Source organism: Mirounga leonina, unplaced genomic scaffold, assembly GCF_011800145.1.
Source record: "Mirounga leonina isolate KUSES-001 unplaced genomic scaffold, KU_Mleo_1.0 Mir_125, whole genome shotgun sequence".
Taxonomy (NCBI): domain Eukaryota; kingdom Metazoa; phylum Chordata; class Mammalia; order Carnivora; family Phocidae; genus Mirounga; species Mirounga leonina.
Genome location: NW_023270305.1, coordinates 41,763,427 through 41,787,475, shown reverse-complemented (window position 1 = coordinate 41,787,475; position 24,049 = coordinate 41,763,427). Strand labels below are relative to the sequence as shown.

At 35.8% G+C, this 24,049-nt stretch overlaps 1 protein-coding gene across 3 annotated transcripts in view; it reads left to right on the top strand.

Moving 5' to 3' along the window:
* ALMS1 (ALMS1 centrosome and basal body associated protein) overlaps nucleotides 1-24,049 on the top strand; it is a 213,235-nt gene that overhangs the window by 114,417 nt on the left and 74,769 nt on the right. For all 3 annotated transcript variants that reach the window (XR_004678529.1, XM_035001297.1, XM_035001296.1), the window contains 2 exons: nucleotides 17,599-17,840; nucleotides 22,469-22,594. Coding sequence is in view for 2 of the 3 variants with exons in the window: in XM_035001297.1 (XP_034857188.1) it covers nucleotides 17,599-17,840; nucleotides 22,469-22,594 (368 nt within the window). In the remaining variant the exon portion in view is untranslated. The remainder of the gene's footprint in view (nucleotides 1-17,598; nucleotides 17,841-22,468; nucleotides 22,595-24,049) is intronic.

The following is a 24,049-nucleotide window of genomic DNA, read 5'->3' as shown; positions in this document are numbered from 1 at the left end:
ATATAGACTGATTTGGATTTCACCTGATTTTTCCACAATTGAAACTTTTTTGCTTCAGATCCAACCGAAGATCCCACCACGATTCTACCTTGTGTTTTAGTTGTCATGTCTACTTTATTTCCTCCAGTCTATGGCTGTCCTTGTTTTTTATGACATCAACACTTTGAAGAGAAATGATTAGTTGTTTTGGAGAAAGTTTTTATTTAGTTTTCCCTGATGTCTCAGGAGTATATTGAGGTTATGCATTTTCAATGCATCTCATTAGGGAGCACATTAAGTTGATATGCATTACTGGCGATGTTAACCTTGATCACTTGACTACAGTGGTGTCTACCAAGATTCTCCACAGTACAGTTACTGTTTTTCCTTTGTAAATACTAGATATTTGAGGGAGAAACTGGTAGACTATGTAAACATCCTGTTTCTGCTTAAACTTTGATCACTTATTTTAGCATCCATCACTGGATCTTGCCTGTAGCAATTATTACTATAGTATTCTAATGGAGTTTTTATATTTCTTTCATTCCTATTAAGTGGAATTTTTCTGTAAGCAGGAGCTGTTGTTCCTTCCCCATTTATTTATTCCTTTATTCATGTACATCAGTATGGATACAGGGGCATTTATTTCATTCTTTGGATTATAATCTAATACTCCTCAAATTATTCCAGTTTTAGCTATTGAGAACACTTTCATGTTGGCTCCCATACCCTGCACTAGCCTGCTCTGCTGCCCCATCAACCATTTCTCCCAAGAAACCTTGTTTTCTGTTTCCCTTCCTCCCTTCCCCCTCCCTCGCTTCCTTCTTTTACCTTTCCTTTCCTTTCTTTTTTCTTTCTTGAAAAAAGGATTTATTTTTATTTTTTTCTAGCTTTTTTGAGACATAATTGACATAAAACATTGTGTAAGTTTACTAAGGTTTGTAGTGTGTTGATTTGATAGACTCATGTATTGCAAAATAATTACCACTATAGCATTAGCTAATACCTCTGCCCTGTCACGTAATTGCCTCTACTTTTTGTGGTGAGAGCGTTTAAGATCTTCTCTTTTAGCAACTTTCAAGTGTATGGTATTATTGTTAGCTATCATTACAATGCTGTGCATAGATCCCCAGAACATCTTCATCTTCTGGTTGGAATTCCATACCCTTTGACCACAATCTCCCCATTTCTCTCACCCTCCAGTCCCTGATAACTACCCTTCTACTTTCTGTTTCCATGAGTTTGGCTGTTTTATATTCCACATATATATCATACAGTTTTTGTCTTTCTCTGTCTAACTTTTTTCATTTAGCATAATGCCCTTAAGGTCCATCTATGTATGTTGTTTCAAATGACAGGATTTCCTTCTAATGGCTGAATAATATAATATTATATATATATGTACATATATATATGAATGGATAATATTATATAGATATAGATATGTATAAATATCACTTCTTTATCCCTTCATATATTGATGGACACTTAGGTTGTTTCCATATCTTGGCTATTATGAATAATGACATGGGAGTGTAGATCTCTCTTCAATATTCTGTTTTCATTTCCTTTGAATATATACCCAGAAGTGAGATTGCTGGCTCATATGGTAGTTCTGTTTTTAAGTTTTTGAAGACTCTCCATACTGTTTTCCATAGTGGCTATATCAATTACATTCCCATCAACCAGTAGTGCACAAGGGTTACCTTCATTCTGTATCCTCAACAACATTTATTTCTTGTCTTTTTTTTTTTTAAGATTTTATTTATTTATTTGAGAGAGAGAGAGCACAAGCTGTGGGGAAGGGCAGAAGGAAAGGGAGAAGCAGACTCCCCATGAAGCAGGGAGCCCTATGCGGGGCTTAATCCCAGGACTCTAGGATCAGGACCTGAGGTAAAGGCAGACACTTAACCGACTGAGCCACCCAGGCTCTCTTGTCTTTTTGGTAATGGCCATTCTAACAGGTGTCAGGTGATATATCTCATGGATTTCATGGAGCTAGAGGTTTGCATTTCCCTGATGATTAGTGATGTTGAGCACCTTTTCATGTACCCGTTGGCCATTTGTATGTCTTCTTTGGAAAAATGTCTGTTCAATTCCTCTGCCCAGTTTTATTTTTTAAGTTTTTATTTGAATTCCAGTTAGTTAACATACAGTGCGATATCAGTTTCAGGTATACAAAATAGTGATTCAGCGCCTCCGTACAACACCTGGTGCTCATCACAATTGCACTTCCCAATTTCCCTAACCTACCCAACCCATTACCTCCACCCACCTGGCAACCATCAGTTCTCTATAGTTAAAAGTCTGTTTCTTGGTTTGCCTTTTTTCCCCCCTTTGCTCATTTGTTTTGTTTCTTAAATTCCACATATGAGTGAGATCAACTGGTATTTGTCTTTCTATGACTAACTTATGTATAATACTCTCTAGTTCCATCCATGTTGTTGCAAATGTCAAGATTTCATTCTTTTTATGGCTGAGTAATATTCTATTGTATGTATGTATACCACATGTTCTTTATCCATTCATCAATTGATGGACACTTGGGCTGTTTCCCTAATTTGGGTATTGTAGATAATGCTGCTATAAACATCAGGGTGCATGTATCCCTTTGAATTAGTGTTTTTATTTTGGGGGGTAAATACCCAGTAATACAATTGCTGGATGGTAGGGTAGTTCTATTTTTCACTTTTTGAGGAACTTTCATATGATTTTCCACAGTGGCTGCACCAGTTTGCATTGTCACCAACAGTGTAAGAGGGTTCCCCTTTCTCCACATCCTCAACAACATCTGTTGTTTCTTGTGTTGTTCACGTTAGCCATTCTGACAGGTGTGAGGTGATCTCTCATTGTAGTTTTGGCTTGCATTTCCCTGATAATCAGTGATGTTGAGCATCTTTTCATGTGTCTGTTGGCCATCCATAGGTGGTTTTTGGAAAAATGTCTGTTCATGTGTTCAGCCCATTGTTTAATTGGATTCATTTTGGGGGTGTCAACTTGTTTGTTCTTTGTTACTGAGTTCTAAGAGTTCTTTATCTTTTTGGATATTAATCCCATATCAGATCCATGGTTTACAAATATTTTCTCCCATTCTGTAGGTTGCCTTTTTATTTTGTTGATTGTCTCTTTTGATGTACAGAAGATTTTTGGTTGATACAGTCCCACCTATTGAGTTTTATTTTTGTTGCTTGTGCCTTTGCTGTCACATTAAAAAAAGTCATTGCCACGATCAATGTCAAGGAGTTTCTCCCATATGTTTTTCTCTAGGAATTTTCAGGTTTTATGTTTAACTCAACCCATTTCAAGTTAACTTTTGTGAATGGTATAAGAATAGGGGTCCAAGTTCGTTTTTCTGCACATGGTTATTCAGTTTTTACAGGACTATTTATTAAAGAGGCTATCTTTTCCTCATTGATTATTCTTGGATCCCTTGTCAAATATTAGTTGACTGTATGTGCAGGGAAATATTTCTGTGCTCTCTGTTTGGTTCATTTGTCTGTTTCTATTTTAATGCTAGTACCATGCTGTTCTGATTACTGTAACTTTGTAGTGTAGTTTAAAATCTGGAAGTGTGATGCCTCCAGTTTTGTTCTTACTCAGAATTTCTTTGGCTGTTTGGGGTCTTTTATGGCTCCATACAAATTTAAGACTTTTTTTTCTCTTTGTCTGAAAAATGTCAGCGAGTGTTGATGGGGATTGCATTGACTCTGTAGGTGGCTTTGGGTAATGTGGACTTTTTAACAATATTAATTCTTCTGGTGCATGAACATAGGACATCTTTCCATTTTTTTGTGTCTTCCTCAATTTCTGTCATCAAAGTCTTGTAGTTGTCAGGGTACAAATCTTTCATGTCCTTGATTAAATTTGTTCCTAGGTATTTTATTGTTTTTGATACTAGTGTAAATTTGGATTGTTTTCTAATTTTTTTTTTCAGATATCTTGTCATTAGTGTATAGAAACACTCTAAAACTAAATGACTTGTTTTTTTAAGCAAATATTTCCAATTAAAGTCATCTAGGCTTAGTTCTTTAAACTCTGTTGATAACAGCTGTATGTTTTTATTTTTTATTTATTTTTATTTTTTTAAAGATTTTATTTATTTACTTGACAGAGAGAGAGAGCACAAGAAGGCAGAGCGGCAGGCAGAGGGAGAGGGAGAAGCAGACTCTCTGCTGACCAAGGAGCCTGGTGCTGGCTAGTGTATAGAAATACTAATCATTGGTGAAGTATTTAAGATTTTCCATATATAAGATTATATCATTTGTAAACAAAGACAGTGTTACTTCTTCTCTGATTTGGATGCCTTTTACTCCTTTTTCTTTCCTGGTTGCTCTGGCTAGGACTTCCAGTACTATGTTAAATAAGAATGGTGAGACTGGGCACTTTTATCTTGTTCTTGATATTAAAGGGAAACTTTTAACCAATCACCACTGAGGATGATATAAGCTGAGGGTTTGTCATATGTTGAGGTACCCAATTTGTTGATAGTTTTTATCATGAATGAATGTTGTGTTTTGTCAAATGCTTTTTCTTGATTTTTATCTTTCACTTTTTAATGTTGTATATCACATTTGTTGATTTGCATATGTTGAACTGTCCTTGCCTCCCAGGGATAAATCTGAACTGATCATAGTGTAGGATTCTTGAAATGTACTGTTGAATTTGATTTGCTAATATTTTGTTGGGGATTTTTGTGTCTGCATTCAGAGATAGTGGTTTGCAGTTTTCTAGAAATGTCCTTATCTGGTTTTGGATCAGGGTAATGCTCACCTTGTAAAATGAATTTGGAAGTGTTCCTTCCTCTTCAATTTTTGGATGAGTTTCATGAAGATTGGTGTTATTTCTTCTTTAAATGTTTGGTAGAATTCACCAGTAAAACCTTCTGGTCCTGGACTTTTTTTTTGTTTGGAGGTTTTTGATTACTATTCAGTCTCCTTACTCATTATTGGTCTGTTCATGTTTTCTATTTCTTCATGATTCAGTCTTGGGAAGTTGTATGTTTCTAGGAATTTATCCTTTTTTTTCCCTAGGTTCTCCAATTTGTTGGCATATAATTGTTCATAATAGTCTCATGATTCTGTGTATTTCTGTGGTATCAACTGTAATGTCTTCTCTCCTTTTCTTTTCTATTATTTTCTTTCTTTTTGAGAGAGAGAGAGAGTGTACATGAGCAGGAGGGAGGGGCAGAGGGAAATGGGGAGAGAGAATCTTAAGCAGTCTTCATGCCCGGCACGGAGCCCGACATGGGGCTCCATCTCACAACCCTGAGATCATGACCATGACCTGAGTCAGACGCTTAACTGACTGAGCCAACCAGGCACCTCAAGACCTTTCTTTTTTTTTAATATAGGCATTCATCACCATAAATTTCCCTCTTTGAACTGCTTTTGCTTCATCCCATTGATTTTTGTATGTTGTGTATCCATTTTCATTTGTTTCAAGATTTTTTTTTGCTTTCTCTTTTGATTTTTTTTTTCTTTAACACATTGGTTGTTCAGGACTCTGTTGTTTAATTTCCACATATTTGTAAAATTTCCTGCTTTCCTACTGGTATTGATTTCTAGTTTCATATTTGGTTGGGAAAGGTACTAGGTATGACTTCAGTCCTCTTAAATCTAAGACTTGTTTTGTGGCCTATCATATGACCTGTCCTGCAAAATGTTCTGTGTGTGCTTAATAAGAATGTGTATTCAGGAGCTGTTGGATGGAATATTCTCTATGTCTGTTAAAGTCCATTTGGTCTAAATTATAGTTCAAGTCCAACATTTCCATGTTGATTTTCCTGCCTAGAAGATCTGTCCATTGTTAAATTTAGGGCATTTAAAAACATAACGTGCAGGGAGTAAAATGGTAGTGTTTTTGTATGTGATCAAAGTTGTTACTATACAAAATAGGTTGTTATAGCTATAAGAAGTTTTATATAAGCCTCATGGTAACTCCAAGGCAAAAACATACAGTAGATTCATGAAAAATAGAAGGGAATCAGAACATAATCTTAGGAAATCAACAATTCACAAAAGAAGGCAGCAAGAGTGGAAGAAAGAAACAAGGAAACTACAAAACAGCCAGAAAACAAATGAGATGGCATTAGTAAGTCCTTAACTATCAATAATTACTCTAAATATGAATGGATTGAATTCTCCAATTAAAAGACATAGAGTGACTGGATGAATAAAAACACACAACTATATGCTGCCTATAAGAGACTCATTAGCTTAAAGACACAAAAGTTTAAAGTGAAGAAATGGAAAAAGATACTCCATACAGGTGGTAACCAAAAGAGAGCAGGAGTAGCTGTATTTATACAGACAAAATAGACATTAAGCCAAAAGCAGTAACAAGAGACAAGGAAGACCATTATATAATAATAAAGGGGACAGTTCATCAATATGATATAATAGTTGTAAATATATGCATACCCAACATTGGAGCATTTAAGTGTATTAAGCAATTACTAAACATATCAGAAAGGAGAAATAGAAAACAAAACAATAATAATAAGGGACTTCAGTACCATACTTTGACCAGGTTAGCTCATTGTTACTAGGATGTCACTTCTTCTAGCAGTTAACCAAGCTAAGAATTATATGTATGTATATTAATTCATGCATATGCCTACTTCTCTACTTATTCCCATCTCTGTCAGTGTGTGTGTATGTGTTTGTGTATATCTGTATATGTAAGTATTTTTTAAACCTCTAGTCAATATTGATACCTTCAGCTGATCTAGAGCACTGGGTTGATTCAAGCCTTTTGATAAACCTGGCTCTCATTATCTATAATATATTTACCTTAGTATATAAATTAGATAGTTTCAGAATTCTCCAACTTGAGTTCAGTGTATATATGCTTTTCTCTTGAATTTAACATTACAGTATCTAGTCAACACACTGCTGACATTTCTTCGTTGTTGTTTTTTTCTTTTTCTTCTATACCCTTATTTTACCAGGCAATCAACCCATTCACATTCATATTACAAATTCTAACCCACCTTCTGTGGGTTATAGTTCCATGTGAGTTCAGTTTTCAGAGCTTTTGCACTGCTGTTCAGATCTGACCTGCATGTGTGTGTACCAGTGGCCAGTCTGAGATTTGGGTAGTAGTCTGTCTCATACTTCTGTGCTCAAAGTGTAGGTATGCTGTTTAGGTTCAGATCCACACACACAAATGGCTCAGGGATAGGCCCAGGAGTTTATAAACATATGTTAAGGAGTTGCTTTTCTCTTTACAGTTTCTCCTTGAGCTCCCTTTTCCTGACTCTCAGGACAGAAAGTAGGAGCTTAATTTAGTCCTCTCTTCTATATATTGCCTGTGACTACTTTGTGTCAGTTGCAGGTGGCTTAGTACAGAGGGGACCAAACCTCCTCTATTGGAAGAGGAAAGTTTTCCTTCTGTAATTTATGTAATTGAGAATCATTTTCTTAGATATTCCAGCACCATTTTTGAAATATTAGCCTTTGTTGCTAGACACAATTTGCCTAATATTTTATTTAGGATTTTTACATCTATGTTCATGGGGGATATTCACCTATAATTTTCCTTTCTTGTAATATCTTTGTCTGATTTTGGTATGAACATTAGGCTGACCTCAGAAATATGTTAGGATACTCTGAGTTTGGGTAAGATTGGTATTCTTTCTTTCTTAGATATTTGGCAGAATTCACCAGTGAAGCCATTGTGACCTGGAGTTTTTAGTACAGATTCAATCTTTAATGGATATGACTATGCAGATTTTCTTTTTTTTCTCATGTCAGCTTTGAAAGTGTTTTTCAATGAATTTTCTTCTATTCTAACTTGTCAGAACTTGTTGATATATTTTCATAATATCTTCTTATCCTTTCAATTTCTGAATCTCTAGTGATACTAGCTTTTTTATGTCTGATATAGGTAATTTTTGTTTTCTCTTTTTTTACTTGATTGCTTTTTCTAGGTATTAAGCAGTTTGGGTTTTGTTGATCCTCTAGTGTGTGTTTTCTGTTTATTTTTTTTTAAAGATTTTATTTATTTATTTCACAGAGACATAACGAGAGAAGGAACACAAGCAGGGGGAGTGGGAGAGGGAGAAGCAGGCTTCCTGCGGAGCAGGGAGCCCAACGCGGGCTCGATCCCAGGACTCTGGGATCATGACCCAAGCTGAAGGCAGGCACTTAACAACTGAGCCACCCAGATGTCCCATATTCTCTGTTTTTAAGGTTTCTGCTTATGTGTTTATTTTTTCCTTCTGTTTTGGGTTTTAATTTGATGGTCTTTTTCTACATTTCTGAGAATAAATACTTAAGTTTTTTCATATTCATTAATTTTCATTAATATTTAGCCTTTTCTGATATACACAGATTTTTATGTACTTTCTCATCACCATCTTTGCTCTAAATATTTTCTCATTTGTGTTATAATTTGTTGTTGTTCCATGGGCTATGTAGAGATGTGTTTCTTAATTTCCAATTATATGGGAACTTTCTAATTATTATTCACTTCTAGTTAATTCTTTTGTGGTCATTGAGATTATATTCTAAATGATTTCAACATATTTAAATTTCTTAGAATTGCCTCACATTACAGTATATTTTTATTTTGATCAACATGCAGTTGAGGGAGTATGCATTCTGCAGTTCCTTAATGTAATATCTGTATATGTCAGTTTGGTCCAGTTGATCAAGTGTTATGTTGAAATCTTCATTTTTACTGAATTTTTTTCTGATTGTTTAATCAACATTTGAGAATATTATGTTAATATCTCCTTTATTTTCCTTAACCATTTGGGAGTAAGTTGTTGACATGCTGCCCCATGACATGCTGATACATCACTGTATCATTTCCTATAAAAAGAACATAATCCTACATAACCCCAGTAAAGCCATGAAAATCAGGAAAATCAGTGCTCCATTACAGACAGTATTCAGTATTCAGACTTTCTGGTTGTTCCAGTAAGGATTTTTACAATAAAAGGAGGCAGTTCAAAATCACATGTTGCATTTAGTTGTCATGACTCTAATTTTCTTTGGTCTGGAACATTTCTTTAGTCTTTCCTTGACTTTCTTGACCTTTTGAAGATAACAGATTATTTACTTTGTAGAGTGTTTTTCAATTTGGGTTTCTCTGATGTTTCTCATGATTAGGTTTGGGTTAGAAATATCACAGAAGTGACATTGAATTCTCATCATATGTTATCAGATGTTGCACAATTTTTGTTTGTTCCCCTGCTGACAATTATGACATTAATTAAGGTTATGGCTGCTAGGTTCCTTCACTGAAAATTACTCTTTTTCCCTTTGTAATTACGTATTTTGCGGGAGGTACTTTGAAACTATGTGAGTATCTCATTCCTTTGCAAATTTTTAGTTTATTATATCCATACAGAATCATGCTTTCTTGGGGCGCCTGGGCAGCTCAGTTGGTTAAGCGACTGCCTTCGGCTCAGGTCATGATCCCGGAGTCCTGGGATCGAGTCCCGCATCGGGCTCCCGGCTCAGTGGGGAGCCTGCTTCTCCCTCTGACCCTATCCCCTCTCATGCTGTTTCTCTCTCTCTCTCTCTCAAATAAATAAATAAATAATCATAAAAAAAAATCATGCTTTCTTATTTCATTCATGGGTCTATTATTTTTTTTCTTCACTTTTTACTTTAAAAATATATAGACTCACAAGAGATTACAAAAATAGTTTAGAGAGTCCCAGGTTCCCATCACTCAACTTCTCCATTGGTAATATCTTACGTAACTTTAGTACATTATCAAAACCAGGAAATTGATATTGATACAATGCAGATAACTAGACTACAAACTTTCATCAGATTTCACCAGTTTTTGCATACAGTTGGTTTTTTTTTAAATGTATATGTGTATAATTCTATGAAATTTAATCACATAGATTGGTGTAACTACTACCATAACCAAGATACAGAAGTGTTCTGTCAAAGGAATTCCTTGTACCTGTCCGTTTATAGTCACACTCCTTCTCCCTGCCCCCTGCCTTCTTTAACCCCTGGAAACCAGTGATCTGTTTCTTTACTGTATGATTTCATCTTTTTGAGAATGTTCTATAAATGGAATTGTATAGCATGTAACCTTTGGGATTAACTCTTTTTACTCAGCCTAATGACTTGGAGATTCATCTGAGTTGTTATATGTATTAATAGTTATTTCTTTTTATTGCTAAGTAGTATTCTAATGTATGAATATATCACAGTTTATCCTGTAGAAGGACATTTTGGTTGTTACCAATTTTTTACTATTACTAATATAGCTGCTGTGAAATTCATGTACTTATTTTTACATGAACATAATTATTTCTCTAAGACAGTGATTCTCAACCAGGTGAGATTTTGGCCCCAAGGTGACATTTGGCAATATCAGAAGACACTTGATTGTCACAACTAGGGAAGAATTTTCTTTTGGCATCAGGACTGCTGATGAATATCCTAGAATACACAGGACAGTCCACACAAAGAAGAATTTGGTTCAAAATGTCAGAAATGCCAAGGTTGAGAATCTCTGCTCTAGGATAAATGCCCAGGAGTGTGATTGTTGTGTTATATGGTATGTATATGAATATTTTATAAGAAACTTCCAAACTAGTTTTCACAGTGGTTGTATCATTTTACATTTCTACTAGCAAAGTATGAGGGATCCAGTTACTCTACATCCTTCTCAACATTTGGTACTCTCAACATTTTTTATTTTAGCCGTTCTAACAAGTATGTAGGGGGATTCATTCCCATTCTAATTTGCATTTTCCTAAATAGCTAATGATGATGAACATTTTTTCATGTGCTTATTTGCCATCTGTGTATTTTCTTTGATGAAGTGTGTGTTCAAGTTGTTTTGCCAATTTTTTTTTAAGATTTTTATTTATTTGAGAGAGAGAGAAAGCATGAGCTGGGGGAGGGGCTGAGGGAGAGGGAGAAGCAGACTCTCCCCTGAGCAGGGAGCCTGATGTGGGGCTCAATCCCAGGACCCTGGGATCATGACTTGAGCCGAAGGTAAACACTTAACTGACTATGCCACCCAGGTGCCCCTCAAGTTGTTTTGCCATTTTCTAATTGCACTGTTTTTTTAACCATTGAATTTTTTTTTTTTAGTTTTTTTTTTTTTTTTTTTGAGAGAGAGAGAGAGTGAGAGAGAGAGCCCAAGAGGGGGTAGGGTCAGAGGGAGAAGCAGACTCCCTGCTGAGCAGGGAGCCCGACGTGGGACTCAATCCCAGGACTCCGGGATCATGACCTGAGCCGAAGGCAGTCGCTTAACAACTGAGCCACCCAGGCACCCTTAACCATTGAATTTAAAGTTTTTATTTATCCTGGATACATGTTTTTTGTTGGATGTGAGATTTGCAAATATTTTACATCTTAAAAAATCATATTTTCTTATTGTGTTCAATGTTACTATTGTAATTTGTTTTCATTCTGAAAATGTCACTGATTTAATGGCCAGTGGCAGTCTCCTGTTATCTTTTGAACTTGTCTTTGCTTTCTGGCATAAGAAGACATTTCAGACTCTTGTAGTTTTCCATCCTCTGGAATTGGCTGTTTCTCCAAGGAGCCTGGTTTCTTCTAGTGGAAGGAGATATTTAGAAGCCAAGATTTCAGCACTAGGTGTACACATTTCTATTGGGTTGTTCCCAGCCCTCTCGGTGGCATTGTGTAGACACACACATAAACACACACACACACATGCACTCATTTTACATTTATTTCTTCTCTATATATTCCTCTCTACCCAGGCAGAGAGGCCCGCTATTAGAAATCAAAAGCCTAAGTATTTATTTATTTGATCAATCTCTCATTGTATAACTAATGTCCCATCTCTCTTGCCATCCTCTCCCCAGCCAGGATTCTGACTCACCACTTGGATTCTGACTCTCCACTCAGGCTACCTTTCTGTGTGGATGAACCTCTCACCCTGCTTGGGCTTTGACACTCCATGCTAGACTACCCCTCAACATGCATAACTTCCCTGCAGCTTGATCTCTGACTTACCACCCCCACCCCATCAAAATGCTTATCTCATTCATGTAGACACCTTTCTTACCCACTTGAGGCTTTTATTCCCCATGTTGGACTACCTTTCACATGGGTGTCTTCCTCATCCTGTTTAGGCTTTTAATTTCCAATAGTGGGCCTCTCTGCCTGGGTGCCTTTATCCTATTCAGGATCCGACTCAAGATGTTAGGTTACTCTATGTAGGTACCCTCCTTACCCTGGCTCTGGCATCTCAGGTCAGATTGCCTTCCCTTACCCTGCCCAAACTGGGCCACCCTCAGTCCCTGGATGCTACCCTTCTCCTACAGGGGATCTGACTTCCCACTCCAGGCTACCTCTCTATGAAGATGTTTTCTGTACTCTGGTCCAGATCTTCCACTCTACGTCAGGGTGCCCCACTCTAGAGACACCTTCCTCATTCTGCTTGGGATCAATCCACATGCCAAGCTGGACCTGCCTTTCCATGGAAACCTTTCTCATCCACATCAGGCTCTGATATTTTATACCAGGCCACCTCCAGATTCTCTCCTTGCCCTGATTGGACTGTGATACCCTGTGTTAGGCTACTCTTTTACTTGGGCACCCTCCTTACACTAATGAGGCTCCTGTTACCTTACTCTGGGGTACTTTTGCCTTACCCCATATAGGTGCCTACCTTATTCTCTCCACCTAATGGCTTTAAAATTTAATTGTTCAGGAAAGAAAAGATAAAAGGAAGGGGAGAATAAAAAGGTAGGAGGAGGAGAAAGAGAAAGGATGCTTATTTTTGATTAGCATTTCCTTGGTGTATCTTTTTCTATCCTTCTACTTTTAGTGTATCTGTCACCTTATGCTAAAGTGTATCTCTTGTGAATAGCATATAATTTGGTTTTATTTATTTTTACCTTGTTGATATTTGTATTTTAATTGGGATATTTAGATCATTTATATTTAATATAGTTACTGAAATGATTGTTTTAAGGTTTGCCATTTTGCTGTTTATTTCTATTTGTTTTCCCTGTCCTTTATTATTTTAATTATTTTTATTTCATGTTATCTCTTTTGTTGGATTTTTTTTTTTAAGATCTATTTATTTATTTGAGAGAGGGACAGACAGCGAGAGAGAGAGCACACGAGTGGGGAGGAGGTCCCTCTGTTGGATTTTTTATTGTACTTTTTTCTATTACTCTTTTAGTGATTATTCTAGAGATTATATTTAACTTTACAATTCATTTTAAGTTATTATTCTTTCTACTTTATGAGCAATGAGGACTCTTTTTGGGGGCGCCTGGGTGGCTCAGTCAGTTAAGCATCTGCCTTCAGCTCAGGTCATGATACCAAGGTCCTGGGATCAAGCCCGGCGTCGAGCTTCCAAAGCTCAGCAGGGAGTCTGCTGCTCTCTCTCTCTCTCTCAAATAAAGAAAATCTTTTTTTTAAGAGTTTTTTGTTTTTGTTTTTGTTTTTTTTTAGAGAGCGAGAGTGTGTGTGCCTGAGTGGAGGTGGGGAAGGGCAAAGGGAGAGGGAGAGAGACAGAATCTTAAGCAGGCTCCTCACTCAGCACAGAGCCCAATGCAGGGCTCAATCTCACAATCCTGAGATCATACTTGAGCTGAAATCAAGAGTTGGCTGCTCAACTGACTGAGCCACCCAGGTGCCCCAATTAAACTCTTATAATAGTTTAGCTCCATTTGCCTGCTCTTGCTTTTGTGCGTGTATTTATTTTCTACATTTTTATAAATCACCACAAGTTGTTGTTGTTTATTTTATTTCATATGAAATATAGAGTATACAAGTATATATAAAAAGGTGCATATGTATGTGTGTATATGTATATGTACTTGTATGTATTATACACACACACACACAGACTCTAAGTGCCTTCATCTTTTCTATAGTTCTGTACTATGTTGGATTGTTTTATTTGACCCTAAAAATTTTTTTAGTATTTCCTGAGATCTGCTGGGGTTCTGTCCTGTTATTTTTTTATTTTTTCTGTATTTGATTCTAAAAAGTAGATTCTTACTTTCTTTTGAGAATCCCTATATGATCTGTTATCTCCCGTATTTTGATCTCTTAATATATTCACAATCATTTTAAAGTTTTTCTTTCTGCACTAATTCCAGTATCTGAATCCTCTGTAAAACAGTTTTTCTTACCTCTTTTTTCTCTCAATTTTTAGTCACTTTTTTCTGCTTGATAAATTTCGTAATTTTTGATTATGCAATGGATGTTGTGAATTTAAAAAATCATAGGGACTGAGGATGCTGTTACTTTCCAACAAGAGGATTTGCCCTTTTCTCTGTTGAGCATATAAAGTGGCTGATTACTTCAGTCATGTCAGGAGTTTTACTGGGTCAGCACTGGGGTGGAGCTATAGTTGACTCATTATACTTTTTTTTTTTTTTAAGATTTTTTATTTATTTGACAAAAAGAGAGAGAGAACAAGCAGGGGCAGCAGCCGGCAGAGGGAGAGGGAGAAGCAGGCTCCCCGCTGAGCAGGGAGCCCGAGGCAGAACTCGATCCCCAACCTGAGCTGAAGACAGATGCTTAACCCACTGAGCCACCCAGGTGCCCCAACTCATTATACTTTTGATTTTTCCTGATCTTTGGCCTCCCTGGATTTATGCTTTAAGCCTGACAGATCTTTGACTCTTCAGTAGGTAAATACAGTGAGATACTCACTTTAGTATCTCAGATATTTGAGTTCAGCTCTTTCAGCTCTCAGCTCTTGCACCTTTAGAATATGGCAAATGTAAGGGGAGCCCAGCTATATATTCATTGTAGTTATACTTTCTTAAGGGACATTTGTCTCATAAGAACTCAAACATTGCAAGTGATTTCACTTTTCCTGGCTCAGCCCCCTTCTTGGGGATGGTACTTCTGGGTTTTTTATTGTGTGTCTGGAATATGTCCTCAGGTTTGAAAGTTCTCTCCCTCGGGCAGTAATTATTTAGCTTCCTGCCTTATTCAGGTTCAGAATCTGGCAGATGTCTTGAGGAGGAGACCTGATGTTTGTTACAGGCCCCTCTGTCTAGTGGGCCTTCGTTTGTTATTAGTGCCATGACTATGAAGATTTTACTCTGCTTTTCTGACTTAGTTTTCCATTCTCCCATACCATCCTGATACTAAGAAAATGTCCTGTGGGAAAAATTGACTTGGCATTCTGCTAGATTTCACTCCATCATGCCAGCCCATGAGTTCATCAAAAGCTCTGGTGATTTCTCTTTCCCAGTGGAGTATGTCTGTCTGTACTCTGTCCCTGCCCATAATCTCCAAAATGCCCCTCTAGTATATTAGATGATATTGTTTCCTGATGCTTCCATAACTTTTCTGATACCAAAAAATGTAGTGGATTTTTAAAAATTTTTGTCTCCTGTCAACTTTCCTAAAAACTTATTTATATTCTAGTGAGTTATGTTTAAATTGTTTTGGATTTCCTGTGTGCCTAATTATATCAAATATGAAGAGTGGCAGTATTATTTCTTCCTTTCTTATCCTTCTATCTCTCATTTCTTTTTTCTGACTTACTGCTAATGCCATTTAAGACCTTTACTAAAGTTGAACAGAAATGGTAAGAATTGGCATTCTTATTTTGTTCCTAATCTCACAGTGAAGTGAAGTGAACATTTTCTGCATTTCAGTATAAATAGGATGGTTGCTCTAAAGTTTTTTGTGGTTTCCCTTTGCTATGAGGTTTTAGCTACAGAATTATTGAGTTTTATTAAATAGTTTATTTGACTATATTTATATGGTCATAAGCATTTTCTCCTTTATTTTATTGATGTGGTGAATCATATTGATTGATTTTTGAGTGTTAATTCACCTTGCATTCCAGGAGTAAACCATCTCAGTCAGAATTCACATACATCCATTTGGTTTTGGATTTTGTTTATGATTTTCTTTTGGATTTTGTTTAGGATTCTTACTTTTAGATTCATAAAGGAGATTGGTCTATTATTTTCTTTTCTCCTAATTGTCCTTTTCAAGGTAGGCAGAAGGTAGGAATTCAGAAGTTCTTCTATTTTGTGATATAACTGTTACTCCAAAATAATACAATATTACTCTATTTTTTAAAAAATAACTTTTTATTTCTTATTTTAAAAAAATACTTGAGAGAGAGAGTGAGTGTGTGTGTGAGCAGGGGGAGGGGCAAAGGGAGAGGGAGAGAGAGAATCCCAAGCAGACTCTCCACTGAGCACAGGGCTCAATCCCACGACCCTGAGATCATGAGCTGAGATGAAATCAAGAGTCACACGCTTGGGCGCCTGGGTGGCTCCGATGGTTAAGCGTCTGCCTTCGGCTCAGGTCATGATCTCAGGGTCCTGGGATCGAGTCCCGCATCGGTCTCCCTGCTCCTTGGGAGCCTGCTTCTCCCTCTGCCTTTCTCTCTCGCTCTGTCTCTCATGAATAAAAAAAAAAAATGATTATTAAAAAAAAAAAAAAAAGAGTCAGACGCTTAACCAACTGAGCCACTCAGGTGCCTCAATACCTTCATATTTTTGAGTAATTTTAGATCTACAGAAAAGATACAAACATAATAGAGTTCCCTATACCCATCTCCCAGCTTTTCCTGTTAACATCTTACATTACCATAATGTACATCTGTCAAAATTAAGAAGCCAACATTTGTACATTACTATTAACTACACCAGATTTTATTTATATTTCACATTTTTTTCATCAATAACCTTTTTTTTTTGTTCCAGGACCCAATGTATATCACATTCCCTTTAGTTAGCTGTCATATCTCTTTAGTCTCCTTTTGTCAATGGCAGTTCCTCGTTCCTTGTTTTTCATGATTTTGACAGTTTTGAGGAATATTGGTCAATCTTTGTTTGGCTAATATTTTGGATGATTAGACTGGAATTATGGGTTTTGGCAAAAAATACCATAGAAGGGAAATACCCATCTTTTCACATCATAGCAGAGAGTATGCGACATCCACATGACAATATTGGTGATGTGAACCATCATCACTTGACTAATATGGTGTTTGTTATGTTTCTCCACTGTAAGATAACTATTTATTCCTTTTTATTACTCTGTTCTTTGGAATCCAATTAATAAGTCCAGCCTATACTCAAGGGAGAAGGGAGAGATTAATGTTCATCTCTTTGGATGGGGAGGTATCTGCATATATTTTTCTGGAATTCTTCTGTAAAAAAGATTTGTCTCCTCTCATTTTTTTAATCATTTATTTGCTCTATTCTGTCTTAATATTAATTCTCTAAAATCTTAGTACACAATTACAATCTTAAAAACCTCTGGTTCTCCCACTGACAATAAACTTCTTGAGGCAAGTCTTTATTTCTTATTTATTTTTGTACACTCTATGCATTTAATGCAGTCCCTTAATTTATAGTAGACTTCAAGTAATTTTTTAAAATGATTATATTTTTACTTTGACTGAAAAGTAGTTTCCTTAGCTAAATTATATAATAGTATTCTAAATTGAAATTTAAAGTAGATTTTTAAATGAATAAAGTAAACTCATGCATCATTGCCTTATAGTAAGTATTTAAGATAGCAAAGGGTAATGCTGAAATAACTTAACCATTTGAGGTTGATGTATCTCCACAAAATATTCCGAATCTACCTTTGGAAAGAGATTACAGTATTTGATAAGCCACGGATATTACCTTCTGTGTCCTTTCTCTTTTTTGTTCAGACCATCAGAGGTGATTAAGACCCCATTTTCTGCCTTCCCTGGAAAATCGTCATCTGATGCAGTCACTCAGATAACAACAGAAAGTCCAGGAAAAACCATGTTTTCATCTGAGATTTTTATTAATGATGATGATCGTGGACTTGAAATTCCAGAGCCCAGTGCCCAGAAGCTGGGCAAAGTTCCTACCACATTTGCTTCATCATCTTCAGTTCAACAGATTACTCATCCTCATGGCACAGATGGTAAGAGAATGTTATTACATTTTAGGTCATATTACCAACTTCTGTAGGAAATGATCCCAGAAATTTGTGAGGGGGTCTTTGTAGTCAGAAAACCTAATTTTAATTTTAAACATTAGGATCCACATGATTCTATCCATCTTTTATTTACATAGCTATGAAAGGAGTGTGATTATATTTTTGCCTTAATTTCTAGAGGAGTTAACAACTTATGTGGGACTCATGCTGCTTGTTGTTGACTTATTTTTATCTCATGATACTTAGAATTTAAAAACTATGGAGGTCTGGTTTTAGGTGGGCAGGTGAATTATTGCCATTTTATATTATATTAAATGTTACAAACTATAATAAATAGATGAAAATACAGGTAATAGTGCAAACACAATACCAGTCTGTTTCTTGCTTATAAAACAATGACCAGGGACCCAGGCTGACTGTGGCCCTGCTGTCTTTAAAACACAGAATCCATAATTACCTTGGATTCACCATCACAGTCAACTAGAAGGGACAAAACATGGAGAAGCACATGTGCTAGGCCTGGAAGTGGCTCAGATCACTTTCTCCTAGCTAGGAAATGGTTTAGCTGTGATTTTGAGGATAAAAAAGTAGATTTTGGGGCGCCTGGGTGGCTCAGTTGGTTAAGTGTTTGCCTTCGGCTCAGGTCATAATCCTGGAGTCCTGGGATCGAGTCCCACATCAGGCTCCCTGCTCAGTGAGAAGCCTGCTCCTCCCTCTGCTTGTGGCTCTCTCTCTCTCGCTCGCTCTATCTCAAATAAATAAATAAAATCTAAAAAAGAAAAAAAAAAGTAGATTTTGATGAACAGCTAGCAATCTCTACCCAAAGGTCTACATCTAGAGTGTTCATATGCTGTGACAGTGGTATTTCAGTAGTGCTTATACTATATAACATTAAAATAGAGCACGTTTTTTCTTTTCCAGACCAGTAGCAGGAAAATTAATAATTAAGTTCCCATTCTTCCCTCAAGTGAGAGTGGGAACTTTAAGTTACTAATTTAAGAATTTAATAGTGTGCAAGTCTACTGAAAATATTATTTTAAGTTTTCCTCTTTATGCAAAAAGGTTATCTGTCTGTAGATAAAGATGGGATATGCCTAAATATATAAAGAAAATTTCTTGGTTCAGCATTTAACTTTGAATGAATTTAATTTAAACAAGTACATTTATATGTTAAGATGATTATAATTCTTATACATTTTTAAGGTAAAATAAAAACGTACCCCCAAATCTACAGTTTAATAAATATCACAGAGAACATCTTTGTATGTCAGTTACCTAGTGCCACAGTGATACTGGAAAACAACCTCACAAATCTCTGTGCTTTGTAACAACAAACATTCACTTTTTTCACTCATGGGTTTTGTGATTCAGTTGGAGTTTAGCTTTAGGCTACAGAAATGGTTTGGGTCTGGGGCGCCTGGGTGGTTCAGTCTGTTAAGCATCTGCCTTCAGCTCAGGTCATGATCCCAGGGTCCTGGGATCGAGCCCCGCATCAAGCTCCCTGCTCTGTGGGAAGCCTGCTTCTCCCTCTCCCACTCCCCCTGATTGTGTTTCCTCTCTCGCTGTCTCTCTCTCTGTCAAATAAATAAATAAAATCTTAAAAAAAAAAAGAAATGGTTTGGGTCTGTTCCATATGCCTTCTTCTGAAACCCAAGCTAATGGAACAATACCTACCCTGGGTTATATTGTTCTCATGGTGATGCCAGAAGCGCAAGAGGGGAGCTCCCAACTGTGAAAGTGTGTTTTAAACCCCTACTCATATCAAATGCATCAATTTATATAGAGGCCATAATTTATGTTTTCACCTTTGCATACAGGACCTGGGAGAAAGGATTCCTTTAAAGGATTAATATCATTTGGCTTACTGAAAAAATATTATTTTTAATACTACTGTGTATTTAAAAGTAAAATTTTGTGAGGGTTTTTTGTATGAAAACATTTTAACTTACAAAGAATAGTATGTTAAACACATGACTTTGCTCAATACTCTAACAAATTCAGAATAATATACTGTATGTGTATATTTGGTTCTATTTTCCAAGTTTTTGAAAAAATAAATTTTATAGTTGAATTTTCTTCTTTACCCTTCTCTAATCTTTTTTTTTCCTTTCCTAAGAGCAACGATTATTTGCCGTGTAGTCACTTCTTCCCCCATAGGCAGCCAGGCCAAAGTAACCTTAAAACTATTGCATCCAAACATAAAGTTGTCAAGAATTTTGAAAAGCCACTTATCTGTCTCAGAATTCTCCAGCTCTGTATGATAGCCATTCTTGCTCTGTGTCCATTGTAATCCTGCCCACGTGTTATTCATCTTTTTTGTAGCCTTTCAACTAGTAAATTTAACCATCACTATTAAGTTTTATATACACTGGTAGAGGAAGAAAATTAATCAGTCAATATTCTAACAATGACTACAGTAATGACCAAATAGAAGTGGAGGCTATAGCCTATTTTTTCTGTTTAAAATTTCCCCTCATCTATATACTTTTTTGTTTCCCCAGACTTCAGAGAGACAAAAACAAGTGTGTGTGTGTGTGTGTGTGTGTGTGTGTGTGTCTCCCCTCTATAATAATCAAATTATTACTTTGGTACAGACATTTTAGAAAATATTTTAGCAGTTAGTGTTTTTAAAAACAAACTTTATAAATGGTATAATTTTTCACTCTCTAATCAGAGAATTTACCTGAGCTGGGGTAAGAGGGGAAAATGGATATGCTATACATAGGAAAATCTTTATTCACAGAATTCTTTATAATTGAAAATTTAACTCCGCTTAAATTTTCAACATTAGGAGAAGTGTTTAAAACATTTAATCTGTAGTATAGCCACATAAAATGTAAAGACAGGAAATAAAATGAATGTTTTATTTTAAATGCCAAGTAGAAACACTGAATTCCATATTATACATAGTATATGCAGAGAACTGTGTATACACATAAGACAGAGAGAAAGGACACATAGGAAATACATTAAAATGTTAATAACAGTTATCTTTGGGTGCCTGGGTGGCTCAGTTGGTTAAGCGACCGCCTTCGGCTCAGGTCATGATCCTGGAGTCCTGGGATCGAGTCCCACACTGGGCTCCGTGCTCAGCAGGGAGCCTGTTTCTCCCTCTGACTCCCCCTTCTTGTGCTCTCTCTCTCATTCTCTATCTCAAATAAATAAATTTAAAAAAAAAGAGAGAAAGTTGACCCAAACAGGATATATAACTATAAAAAAAAAAAACCAGTTATCTTTGAGTGGTAGGACTTTGTCTTTTTTACTTTTATTTATTCCTTTTTTTTAATGTTGGGGTAATTAGCGTGTCTACACTATTGAATATTTTAATTCATAAGCGTGGTATATCCATTCATCTGTTTTTAATTTTACTCATCAGCATTTTGCAGTTTTCAGTGAAGAAATCTTTCCTTACATTTATTCATTAGATATTTGATATTATATTTTTTTATGACATTGTATACAGTATTTTTTCCCATGTGGTTTTACTGTTGTATAGAAATATAATTGTATTTCTTTATACCAATATCGTGTGCAGTGACTGTGCTAAATTCACTGTTATTCCTACTGGTTTATATTTGATGGCAATAACAACTTAAAAAGATTCTAAACATAATTATTAGGGCAATGCAAATTTTTACCATAATGATATGCCACTACACACCCTTTAGAAAGCTAAAATTTAGTAACAACAACACAACTAACTATACCAAGTATTACTTTTATGTATTTTCTTAATGTCGAGAATTTATACTTCTATAATGGAAACTTTATTTAAAAAAAAAAAAAGAAACCTTATTTTGAAGATCTGTCATGTAGAAGAGAATTTGACTTACTTTTTATGACTCTTGGGACAGAATAAGACAGTAAGACCGGTAGTAAGAGTTTAACGAGTTTGAGTTCAGTATAAGATAAAGTGGTTTTTAGTTAAAGCCATCTGTACATGGAATAGATTGCTAAAAAACTCATCTAATAAGGCCTACCCTACCACCCTGTTTAAATTGCATCCTACCCCGATTTCCCCAGTAGTCCTACCTCTCAACATTTTCTAATTGTCTTTTTTATGTAACTTGAAATTTATTAAAATACTAAATAATTTATTTAATATGTTTGTTGTTTACCTCTTTCCTCTAGAAGGAGGAATATGACCAAATAGAAGTGGAGGCTATAACCTATTTTGTCTGTTTAAAATTTCCCCTCCTCTATACACTTTTTGTTTCCCTTGACTTCAGAGAGACAAAAACAAGTATATGTATATATATATAAATCTCCTCTATAATAATCAAATTATTACTTTGGCACAGATGTATACCTCCTCCCTCTAGAAGGCTAGCTCTTCTTGAAGGCAGAGGTATTTTTCTGTTTTAGTCCACTGATATATCCTAAGAATCCTTTTTTTAAAGTTTATTTAGGTAATCTCTACACTCCATGTGGAGCTCGAACTCACAACCCGGAGATCAAGAGTTACATGCTCTTCCGACTGAGCCAGTGAGGCACCCTGATATATCCCAAGAATCTTGTACAGTGCTTGGCACATGGAAGGCACTCAATATTTATTCAGTGAATTAATAAATGTTTTCTTATTAATTGTTCTGATCTTTCTTTTATCTCCTTAGCCCAACCTTCATTGTTGCCATATAAGCCTCCTGGTAGTACGAAGATGTACTATGTTCCACAATTAAAACAAATTCCTTCATCTCTGGATTCCAGATCAGATACCACCATTGAGAGCTCACACTCAGGTATTATGCATAAATTATTCAGAATTTTATTTTTTGAAAATTTACTTGTGGATTGGCTGGTTAATTCTAGAATGACATATGAAAGCTCAGTGATATTTAATCCTTCAGTGAAATACGCAGCTTTTCGTGTCTCAGTCTCTGGTTCAGAAAAGTGAGTTATTTGGTGAGATGTATTATGTATATGAAAACATTTAATAAGTATTTAATGAAGAAAATTGTATGGGTAAATTGTTTGTTTGGGTTAGTGGACTTCATTTCAGACAAAGGTTTCCAAGTTTTTTCTGTTCACAGTGCCCTTAGTATTTTGGTAATTTTTTTGTTCTCATTATGTAGAACACATATAAACACAAGAGGTATTTTTTCAAACAGCTGTAAGTTATTAAGACATAAATACTTATTGTTTTGATCTAACAATAAACAAAAATATTAGGTATTTCCTTTTAGTTTTAGGTTTTGAAAGAAAATATTTTACTTTGTTTATAAATAACCACAGTTACTTACTAATGCGGTATGTGCAGCTGTTAGAACACTGTACAGCTTCTCAAACCTTGAGATGAAATTTTACACAACCACAGTTATTTGCTGCTTTTACTACAGAAATTGTCAAAAATCTAGTGCAAAGATACAACAGCACTGAAAGGAATGTGGCATTATCTAATATTGAAACTTTAAACTACTTTGAGCTAGTAGCTTGTGCACTGTATACTAGATACCAGTTATCACTGTTGTTTCCACAGAATCTTAAAATATCCCAAGTACCCCTATGAGATCACCACAGGGGAACTGCAGATTTAGAAAATGAATAGCACCCCATGCAGCAATTCAATAAATATTTCCTGTGGGGATTTTAAGATAAGAATACTGAGTTGGTGTGGTGTAGGGTTTTGATTGATGGAATAACATTTAGAGTGGTTCATAGGAGATGACTCGGTTCAGTTTAGATAAAAATTTTTTTCATGATTTGTCAGTAGACATCTTTATATGTGTAGAAATTGCACACAAATGAGGAATTTTCCCTAGTCTTAGGCAGATTTTTTGGGTTAACTTTAAGAGGACCAAGCAAGTATCTAATGGTAACTAAGTTAAAGTGCCTGGTACAACTGCTTCTAATTCCCCACTATGATGCTACTGAAAAAAAGAACCATAAAAATGCTCATATTATCAAATGGTAGGATTAATTATTAAGCCTATAACCAAGAACTAGAAGAAATTTCCACTGCATGCAACGCTGTGATTTTAAAAACACACTTAATGGAGATTTATTCCTGGGTTGCAAGGGTGGTTCAATATTTACAAATGAATCAATGCGATACATCACATTAATAAAAGAAAAGAACCATGTGATCATTTTCAATAGATGCAGAGGAAGCATTTGATAAAGTACAACATACATTCATGATAAAAACCCTCAACAGAGTAGGTTTAGAGGGAACATACCTCAACATAATAAAGGCC